Here is an 11,235-nt window from a genome sequence, read left to right on the forward strand (position 1 = left end):
GGGGCCTACTTTCAGTCCATACATAGTGGATGTACTAAAGTGAAGTCAGAACTAGGAACAGCCCGCTGTTCCCCAAACCTTCCAATCAGACCCGTACCATTGGTTTTTAGGCAAAATTGCTCAGGGTGAAGGCCACAGGGGCTGTGTGCCTGGTGGCAGGCTAGTGGGCACACGTTCAAGGCAAGGAAGCATTACTGAAAGATATCACAAATCAAATGGGAAGGACACACTCCCTAAGGAGTCCTTCCTCCACCTGGTTGGGTTTGATCAAAGAAGCTCCAAGATAGAGAAAGAAAAGTGGTTACATTCTGGAGCCTGATAGAGTATTTCAGAAACACAAAAGTCCACCTCACCTGGAATCTGGCAGTTGGAGACACAGCAGCCATTCCTTCCCGAGTGCTCTCCTTGCAGAGAAGTGCCGAGTCCTAATGAGGCAGAGGTATGGGATGAGAAAGAGGGTATAAGACCAGTCTTGTTTTGTAGTTTTGTGATCCATGAAGCAAGAAATCTCCACACACCAGTGAGTTATGTACTCACCTTCATTCTCAATACCCTACAAAAAGGGAAGGCAAAGTAAAGTAAGGCCAAGAGCAAGCCCACCCCATCCCAGAATTAGAGCGAAAGGCCATGGATATTGCTACGCAGAACACAATGTGGTGCTTGTTTTACCATAATCTTAGAGGCAAAGTTCTGTTCCTGGCAGTCAAGAACATATCAAGGCTCATACCGTCTTTATAAATTCACATTCAACATTGCTCATAATGATTACTACACAAAAAGCATAAGAAATTTTATGAATGGCTATACGGACAAGTCCTGTCAAGGAAATACCCATAGCCTCTTCGAAGGAAAAATGTCCCATTCACAGCAATACCCGATGCTAAAGGAGCAGCCCTTGGGCAGCCACAGTTTGTTCCACGTGACCCTGTGTCTCACTCCTGGAGCCACACTGATTAGGCCACAAGTAGGCAATGCACAGGCTGACCAGTGGACTGACGTATGGTCTGGCTTGAAAAGATGACATCCATCCTCAGGATCGTGAACTAAGAAATGTCAGGACAACAAGTGGGTGATGAGCTGAAAGGATACCATGAGGGGCAGAAGTAGCCACGCGGGTCAGAGCAGCCAAAGGTACCAGGAAGCAGAACCCATGAGCATGTGGGAGGCACGAGGTAGAGAACAGGCTGTAACAGACTAAACACAGGCGGGCACGTTGGTGGTGAAGCACTGAAGCAAAGACCCTAGAATTCCTGGCCTTAAAGGCCCTTATGCACCTAGCACCACCCCAGACCGCAATTTGCATGCAGACCAGCCTTATTTATTCTTATATTTCCATAAGACTCTAACCCTCTTAGGCTTTGTGTGAACTTTACTTGCATTAACTGAGTACATCTCAGTTTCTCACAAGAGTCTAATTAAGACATGGTCAAATCAAGCATTTTGTGGATTCATGAGTGGGGTGTGGGGAGAGTGTGGTCCTGAGAAGGAGAAGGAAAGGGTGTATATGCGGCTCAATGACTACTGTCCTGCAGCCAAGGGAATGTATTTATTGATCCTTGTTATTCATTCATCCATCTATCCAACCAACATTTATTCAGCACCAACTATTTATACCAAAGCAAAAGAAGTACGACACTGTCCTTGTCTTCCAAAAGCTTATGGACTACTATGCAGGACAAACAAGTAATCAAGTTAATATTTCACTACAGGATGAATAGATGCTCTAAAGGGATGTGCACAGGTAACTATGAGACAGCACATCAGAGGCTCGCCTAACCCAGACGGGAGGCAGGGAGGAACACTGCCGGTTTCTTGGCAGAAGTGGGACCTAAGATACGTTTTGATTTGGGGGAGGCATTAGAACATTCTAGGCACAAAAAAAATCAAGTTTTCCAAAAACAAGGAGGCTGGTCTTTACAGGGAAAGGATTAACAACTGTAATGAGTTTAGAATGGCAATGTCTAGGTTGGGGCAGTGCTGCGGGGGAAGATGGGGTTGGAGAAGCAGGCAGAGACCAGCTAGATCAAGGAGAGCTCTGCGTGGTCCTACTCCCACTGGCATGGGGATCACAGAAGGATTTAAGCATGGAAGGGTCACCACCAGATTTGTGTTTTAGAAAGATCTTTGCAATTTGTATCAAGGGCCTTAAAATAACATATCTTTGACCCAGCAATTTTCTCCTCGGAGTTTCTCCTAAGGAAATAAGTAAGAACACATGCAAAGCTTTTTATTAATCATCACTAACACTAAGCTTTACTGAGTGCCATGTGAGGCAACCTCCTAAGCACTCTACATGTGTCATCTCATTTAATCCTTACAATACAGCAAAAATTTGAAATAGCCAAAGTTCCTAAAATAGGAGATTTGAGGGCTTCCCTGGTGACACAGTGGTTAAGAATCCCCCTGCTAATGCAGGGGACACGGGTTCGAGCCCTGGGTTCGGGAAGGTCCCCCATGCCACAGAGCAACTAAGCCCGTGTGCCAATAGGATAAACTGTGATTTTATATGTGTATGTGTGTGTGAATATTATACATTGATTAAGATGAATGAGCTAGAACCTCATGTTAGTCATATAAATTTCAGAAATATAATTACTGAGCAAAAATAAAGTTATAGAATGACTTACTATGTAATAGTTATATAAAATTTTAAAACAGGTAAATGGTATCTACAAAAATCTATATGGGACAACAAGCAACAGATTGTGAGTATCTCTGGGAAAGAAGGGAAACAGGATTGGGGAGGGATACCTAGGAGACTTCAACTTTGTAATGTTTTGTTTAAAAAAAATCTAAAGGGAAAAAAAACAAAGAAATTCACACAATATTAAGTGAAGAATGCACACTTTTAAAATTACATAATTGAGCATGCACACATGTACAGAAAAAAGACTGGAAGAATATATATTAAAATGTAAATGGAATTTGAGTGGTGGCATTACAAGTGATTTTTATTTTATTTCTTACAATTCCTTGTATTCTGATTTTTTTTTTTTTTAACAAGAGTTATGTGTTTACTTTGGTGTACAGGAAAAATAACAGGAAGGAAGGAAAGGAGGTGTGCAGAAAGTTACAGCAGACCTGAGACTGCCATTCTTGGGAACATCTACTTGCAAGGTTGGCCCTTGGCTGGGGTCTGGGAACTTCAATTTTAAGAGGGTTTCCTAAGAGGTAGGGTGGGCCATTATGCCTAAACTATTTGTGCAAACAGTATGGTTTCTGCTGAACACCTGCTGTCCTGCTAGAGGGCCTGGAATTTTGGTATATGTTAGGCAGGAGGTGCCTACGTGACTAGCCCTCACTTAAAAGCTTGGGCTCTGAGTCTAAAGAATTTATTTGGGCTGACACATCACACACATGTTGCTGCATTTTCATTGTCGGAGGAGGAAGTGCTCTGTGTGACCCCTCATGGGAGGGAGAGAGCATGAGGAAGACTTCCCATGGTTCCTCCAGACTCTGCCTATCTGTCCCCCTTACGACCTGGCTGTGTATCCTTGCGAGATCACTGTCATCATCTTAGCCATGAGTACAAATATGGGCTGAGTCCTGAGTCCTTCTAACAAATGCCTGAACGAGGGGTGATCTTGGGCCCCCCCCCGACACAGGCGGCCATACCACTCTGGGTAGCTGTGGCAGAATGGGAGCAGAGGAGGTGAGTAGACCGGTGAGGAGACTATTACAATTAACTAAGCAAGAAATGATGAAGAACTGAACAGCAGACATAGAGAGAAGGGGAATTACTATTGATATTAAGAACAGACCATTGATTGGAAGCAGAGGCTGAAGGTGATGGGAGAGGCAAGGATGACTCCAGGTCACAGATCTGAGTAACGTGTGAATAATGGCACCATTCATAGAGATGAGCGACAGAAAAGTAGTTTTGGAGGGAAAGCTAAGAAGTACAGTTTTGGGCATTTAGAATTTGAGCTGTTCCCACATCTTTGGATAGGAAAAAAATCAGATGACTCTGGCTCCCACTGACCAAGTTGTAAAAATTATTACTTGAATTTTGAAAAACTGTGAGTTTCATTCAAAATAGAAAAGTTAATATAAAGTATTTTAAAAATGGTTATAATACAAAGAAGGCAATGTTCAAGCCTTTAGTTATATATAATAGTACTTTGCTTTTTTCTATTATTTGTATGACTATTCATAAAGTATAGACGTATCCTTGAGATATATAGTTGTATTCATTCATATAAGCATGAAAAAAGAAACCTAGGAAAAGGGGATAAGCAAAGTAATCCCAGAAATAGGAATTCCATACCCCAAACAGGAAGGACTAACCAGCAATGGGACCAGGTAGAAAGAACATGGGCTCCTCACAATGAACCAACCTCAGATTCTAAAGAGGCAAAGTAACTGCAGACTTAATCCTTCTTCCCTTAGGAGATGAGCCCTCCAGCTGGTCTTATTAATTATAAGATACTAATAAGGTAAGTTACATTTTCAAAAATGCCAAAAGACTAGATCAATATATACTTACTAGACAACGGGTTAACACCGGCCAAGCAAACTTTAAAAGAATATTGCCTTGAGGGTGAACACCAGTTTGCAAAAACTAAAACCTATGTGAAAGGCAAAAACTTAAAAACAAAACTTACTGGAAAAACAAGTTTGGTGTATCTATAAAAAAGAATCTCAACCTGAGGAGGGATTGGGGTTTGAATCTTGCTAGGAGGCCAAGAGGATACCTGTACAAATGGAAACAAATATACATCAGTTGGCAACCAGAGCCTCCAACTTGTGTTGTCTGCGGCAATATGTATTCTTATACTTGTTGGTCTGTCAAGATTCCTCCATCCCCAGGAGGGTCTCAAAATATTACCGTTGGGTCCTATGGAGATGTCAAAATTAGCATTTAGAGATACAGGAGAGTATAGGAGTAAAGGCTCTGGCAGACCGCTTGAAATCAAAGTCCAGCTCTGCCTCTTCCTACCTGTGTGACCTTAGGTAAGTTTCTTAACCTCTCAGTTTGCCCATCTGTAAAACTGGGATAGTGAAAGTACATATCTCATAAAGTTATTGTGATGCTTAAATGGGATAATACGTGTAAGGCATTTAGAATAATATGCTAAGTAAGTATGAGGAGTCCTAGGGAGGTAGAAATAATGAAAATATTAATTACACTGTGTTGCTGCTGTTTTAGAGTAGGTTTAAGTGTAAGTGTAGCCACAATATTGGGATCAAGGTATTTGTATATGTTGTCTAAAGCATTAGAACTTTTTGAACAAATCAGTTGAACTACATCTGAAATTGTGGTTGAAACTGCTCAATGTTTAAATGCTTAAAGACAATTTTCAAAGTTTCATTTTTTAGATTATAACTTTAATACACTGAGCATTAACCAAATTACAAACAGAGGTGAGCATAAAAGCTCCCCAGCCATTAAACGACCAGCTAATATTCCCAAGGCGCTCATCGTCCGTGGGCTCCCTGCCAGGCCAACTTCACTCCCCATCAGGTCTAGACTCCACCAGCAGTCACTTCGGTAAGCTCTCAACGGTACCCAGGACTCCTCAAATCCACCAAATTCACATGGAATCACTGCCAGCAAAGGGTCACCTCTGTTCTTCCTTTCCCTATTTCTGGATCTCAGAGTATTTCTGGAGAAAATGCTCTTCAAATTCTTATTCTATACCTTCAGAGAGTGCTCGCCTAGAAAGCTTTTACTGTTCCCATCTTAGCTACACAGCTATTCCAAACCTCCATGGCTACCCTTCAATTTCAGCAGAACACTGTCTTTCACTACACTGAAGCTTCGCAAGAGTGAGTTCTGAGCGAGGCAGGACTGTGGTAGAAAGCATTCCACAGGCCTGGATTACTGACTGTGAAGACTTGGGCGAGTTACTTAAGCTAACGGTTGACCCCCCCCATCCCCTGTTTTTTAATACCTATTTCACAGGGCAGTTATAATAGTAAATGAGACAATTAATGTAAAGCATTTATCTTACAGTCTGTTCAATAAGTGAAAGCTTCTTTCCTTTCTACTGCCCAACGCCAACCCATTCAACCAATATTTCCAAGTACCTGTTATGTGCTAGGCAGCCTAGGTGTGAGGCCAGCAAAATGGAAATGTCTCTTTTCCAGGACTTTACCTTAGTGTCCTACATCTGTGTCCTACTTTCCTTTCCACCATTGTTTCCTCTCAGAATCTGCTTCCTGCATGACCCACTCTTCCTTTCTCCAGCATCTCCCATCGCTTCAGTAGCTTCTTCACATATCTTCAAACAGATATAATCCTCCTCGATGTGAAATTATCTTCACTGAGGCCCACGGCCTCCCTCTGGCAAAACAGTTCTCATTTAGATTTTCCTTTCATGATCAAACTTCTTCTACATACCTACTGACTTCACATCATCACCACCTACTTTTCTCAAAGCCATTTTTCTGCTCCTGCCACCCCCACACACCTGAAACTGCATGCTTGAAAACTGCCAATGCATTTCTGAGCTCTAATTCCGATAGTCCTTTTCTCCTTATTTCTCTGCAGCGTTTTGACTGTTTGGACAAGTTTCTGATGCTGCCCAAGGCTCAGACTGTGGACAGTGTTCTTCTCGCTATCCTGCAGAAAGTCCATCCACACCTGGTGCTCCATTCCCACCTTTACAGAAATGCTTATCGAGTCTAGTCCCAATCCCTCTTCCAAACTCATCCTGCATTTCCAAATGACTAAGAATTGTGAATAAGGCATTTTGCCGGCATCTTAAAACCACCTTCCCCTATGCAATTCCCCACATGAGCTCCTCTCCCTGTCCTTACATTTCTAGCAGATGCTCTATTATTCTCTCAGGTGCCCCAAATTCAAACTCTTACCTAGCTCTCTTTCCTCCCAAATCTAGTTAGTCACCAGATCCTTCCGAGTCTTCTTTTGCAATGTCATTTGTATCCTTCCCCACCACTGACACCACCATGATTCAGGTCCACAACAGCTTGCTTCAGGACTACCACCACTACCAAGCATTCCTAACTGCTTCCCTGCACGAGTCCCTTCCCCTCTCTAGTCCTGGATGGAACCTCTAGAATAACTGTACCAAAACAGTTTTAGTCCTGTCAGTCCCCGATCCGTCCCATACAATCCACCCCGCTGGCCGTGTCTTGTCCTGATCCTCTATGCTCTGACCCCGTTGTGCTTTTCCCCACCCTTGTGTCCCACTATTCCTCGATACTTCACTCTTATACATAGCATTTCCTTCTCAAACCTGCCTAATGCATCGCTACTTCTTTCCTATTTTTTTTCACATCAAATTCTACCTCCTCCATGAAGGTTCCCTGATCTAGTGCGGAGGCCTATGGTAGGGAGCTAAACGAGACAATCTGATGCGATTTCTGGGAAAGACGGACGGACTGGAGTGGGCGGCACCCTAGATTTAGTGTCAATTCCACCCACGTTTATTAAGCACCTATTACGGGAAGAAGGTACGGGAGGAGCGGAGGAAGGCTCCAAACTTCCCACGGAACACATGCACACACGGGGGCTGGGGGGACAACTTTCCGTCCGCACCTGTCCGAGCCGGGACGTCGACACACACACACACACACACACACACACACACACACACTCACGCACACACTCAGACGTTCTGCAGGTTGGCTCCGCCCGCGTCACCTGTTCTACTCCCACAGCACCTCCCCCAAGTTCTCAGTGTCCCCTTCTCTCGGCCGCTGCGCTCACTCGGCTCCGCCAAGACACACACCCACAGCCCTCACCTCCGGCACAGACTGCTCGCGACCTAGGAAGACGGCGCCTTTTCAGGTCGGGAAGGCAGTGCGCAGGCGCAGAGGGTTCTGACGTCCGCGCTCCCCACCAATGCTCGGCCTTCGCAGACTCCATTTCCCAGAAATCTCAGCGGCTGGCGAGCTTTAATATGATGTCTAGCGATCTGCGCAAGCGTACCCTTCTTATGACGGGGTGGGCGGTGCTGAACCGGATCGTACGCGGCAGTGCGGCAGCCTGAGCGCGGAGAGGGAACCGTCGTGGGTGCTAGGGAGGCTTGTGGTCAGCCTGGAAGTACTGTCTATGTGTGATGTCACGTCCCTCCAGTCCTCCGATGGGAGGGCCGTCCTAAGGAAATGTGTCTCTTTTACCTTTGGGGTCCCGTCCTTACTGGGAACGACTTCGAGTCTTCTGGCCCTCGGAAGGGGCTTGTTTCTGCTTCAGCTTGTTCACTTTTAAGGAATTTGGTTGTAAAATTTGGGCAGGAGTGACGCAGAGTTTGGTTCTGAGGATGGGGCTGGGTACGTGCCATTTTTGTGCACAAAAGAGAAGAGCCCAGGAGTAGGGCAGGTAGCCCGACTCACGACATTTTGAGCGCACCCCAGCTTGTCTTCCTTGGTGCTACTCGAAGGACCCTCGTCGGAGTCTCGCAGGGCTTCTCAGCCTTGCCTGCACGCCGGAATCACTGAAGAGCTTTGATATATTGATTCCTGGGGCCCACTATGAGGAGTGAGAGTTTGAAAAGATCTGCAGGTGATCCTAATGTGCAGCTAAAGCTAAGAATCACTGCTCTATAGCTTCAGGGAAGATTTGAGATTATACAAAGAATGTGATGAAATTCTACAGTCAGGAACAAGTCTACACTTGCACTCAGAAAACCTAAATTGCCTGCCATAGGCAAGGCATTGTTACAAATACAAATAAGACACAGTTACTGCCCCAGAGGAACTAGTGTTCCAGTGGACAAATCAGAATGTGAAATTGTTACAACACAAAGCAGTGTGTTCTACAATTATGTCACTATTGGGAGACACTATTGGGAGTACAACTGAGGAAGCAATTAACTATGGCCGAGAAAGTTGGAAAAAGCTTCCTATAACTGGTATACTTGAAGAAGAGTAATTAGAAAAAATGCAGAGAGAATAGCATCTGCAAAGGTATAGGCTAGAGGATCAAAGTGCAAAGAATTAGTAGCAAGATGAGTGGCTGGTGGATAAGGTTTAGGGGCTGATAACCATAACTTGGAGCCAGATGGAGTTCGATTTTGTGCTATAGTAAGGGGTTTGGACCTTCCAAGAGGATTAGGACTTGGAAAAGTTACCCTGTCCAAGACATATTTTCTTGCTGTTCCCTTCTGTGGGTGGTTTTTTTTTTATTCGTTTAGCCTTATGCTGAGAGTGGAAATTTGGGGGTCCTAGGTGAGTTTCTTAGAGTTCCCCACCCTTGGGCAGGCCTTAGGGTTTCATCGCTACCTTAACTCCCCAGGTTGCTGTCAGAGTGGGAGCTTAAGTTCTCCAGGGTTTAGCAGGGTAAGAGTTGGGTTTGCTGCTCACTCACCTCTCAGGGCTCTAGCTCGCACTTCCTTATTTTTTAAAATTGAGGTATAGTTGATTTACAATATTATATTAGTCTCAGGTGTACAACATAGTGATTCACAATTTTAAAAGATTATACTCCATTTATAGTTATTATAAAATATTGGCTATATTCCCTGTGCTGTACAATATATCCTGTTGCTTATTTTTTACATAGTAGTTTGTACTTCTTAATCCCCGATCCCTATCTTGCCCCTCTCCACTTCCCTCTCCCCACTGGTAACCACTAGTTTGTTCTCTATATCTGTGAGTCTGTTTCCGTTTTGTTATTATTCACTAGTTTCTTGTAGTTTTTAGATTTGGCATATAAGTGATATCATAAAGTGTTTGTCTTTCTCTGTCTGACTTATTTCAGTAAGCATAATACCCTCTAAGTCCATCCATGTTGTTGCAGGTGGCAAAGTCTCATTCTTCTTTATGGCTGAGTAGTATTCCATTGTGTGTGTGTGTGTGTGTGTGTGTGTGTGTGTACACACACACAAGTCCACTGTCCTCCTTGGCAGCAGATGCCCATTGAAGGAGACCCAGCCCAACCTACCCCCATTTTTTGCTGGAATATTTTATACCACATCTTATTCATCTGTTGCTGGACACAGGTTGCTTCCATATCTTGGCTATTGTAAATAATGCTGCTGTGAACATTGGGGTGCGTGTATGTTTTTGTTTTCGTTCATTTTTTTTTTTAACTTTGCAAATTCCTTACTTTCATGCCTGTGTGTTTAGAGAGATGATTTATAACTTTTCAGCATTTTTAGTTTTTTAGTTTTTTTCAATTAGGGTTGTTCAGGAAACCAAATCTGCCATGTTGCTGGAAAGATTAAGAGAATTTTAGCCAGTTTTCTTAGAAGAGTTAGGAAGGGCATATGGATGCTGAACAGCCAAGAAACAACCTTGTTTAGAATAAAACAAGGCCTGCCAGCTGGGGGCTCTGCCAAATTGCAAGATGTTATGGCTATCTGCTGCTGTGTAACAAATCACTTCAAACTCAGTGGCTTAAAACAAGGTTTATTATGCCAATAACTTCTGTGGGTTAGGGACTTGGACTTCTGTGGGTTAGGGACAAGCAAGGGTGGCTTGTCACTGCTTCACACTGACTCCATTGGGAGGACTCAAGTGTCTTTATCACTTGTGTGTCTGGTACATGGACTGGCATCCGTGGCTGGGCTCCCCAGGACTGTGGACCAAAGTCCCTACACGTAGCCTCTCTTTGTACTCGGACCTCCTCACAGCGTGGTGGTCTCAGGGTGGTCAGACTTCTTACATGGCAACTCAGGGCTCCAAGAGAGAGAGTCCCAGTGAATGAGACAGAAGCTGCATGGCCTTTTATGACCTAGCCTCGAAAATCAATGGTCACTTCTGCTTTACACTGTTGGCTGAAGCAGTCACAAGCTTGCCCAGATTCAAGGGTAGGGCATTACAGCCCACCTCTCAAAGGGAGGCGTGTCAAAGAAACGATGGTTGTTTAAAAAAAAATCTGCCACATAGGATTTTAGCCTTCCCCTTTCATGGGTGTTTCTCTATGAGACAGGTGGGGCGGGGGTGGAGTGTGGCCTTGCAGTGTCCCTATTTCAGCAGACAATTTTGCTGTGTCTTGTTGTTTTGCTCAGCTGTGTTGCTGTCTCCCGAACTGCTGCAGGTTGCTTCTAACAGCAGCCCCTGCTCCTCCCAGGCCCCCTCTTGCAATTCTAAGACTCCTCTTCTTGGACACCCTTTAACCTTATTTCTCTGAGCGTCTCTTCTCTTTGCTGCTACTACATGGTACTCTGTATCCAGATCTACATCTCTCCAAACTCTCTGTCAAAAGAAAACATCATTCTCTTATATCATGTGGCCTTTTAAGAGGTGTTATCTTAGCAGAAGAGCATGGGCCCTTAGTGATAAGTGTTTTCAGTTTTACCACTCAGTCTATGGGGTAGAGGATGG

General features: G+C 44.2%; 1 protein-coding gene across 7 annotated transcripts in view; it reads right to left on the reverse strand.

Moving 5' to 3' along the window:
* ZNF2 (zinc finger protein 2) overlaps positions 1-11,235 on the reverse strand; it is a 59,620-nt gene that overhangs the window by 22,516 nt on the left and 25,869 nt on the right. Inside the window, exons 1-4 of one of the 7 annotated variants that reach the window (XM_082356230.1) lie at positions 7,711-7,764; positions 6,099-6,286; positions 4,605-4,694; positions 354-425 (exon numbers count right to left, since the gene is read on the reverse strand). In XM_082356230.1, coding sequence (XP_082212356.1) covers positions 354-386 — 33 coding nt within the window. In that variant the 5' untranslated portion in view covers positions 387-425; positions 4,605-4,694; positions 6,099-6,286; positions 7,711-7,764. Of the gene's footprint in view, positions 1-353; positions 426-537; positions 554-4,604; positions 4,695-6,030; positions 6,287-6,816; positions 6,927-7,710; positions 7,772-11,235 lie in introns of those variants that run through there. The other 6 variants (XM_082356226.1, XM_082356229.1, XM_082356225.1 and 3 more) reach the window with 6 other exon arrangements.

The sequence above is a fragment of the Balaenoptera borealis genome, assembly GCF_965194805.1.
Source record: "Balaenoptera borealis genome assembly, chromosome: 15".
Lineage (NCBI taxonomy): Eukaryota > Metazoa > Chordata > Mammalia > Artiodactyla > Balaenopteridae > Balaenoptera > Balaenoptera borealis.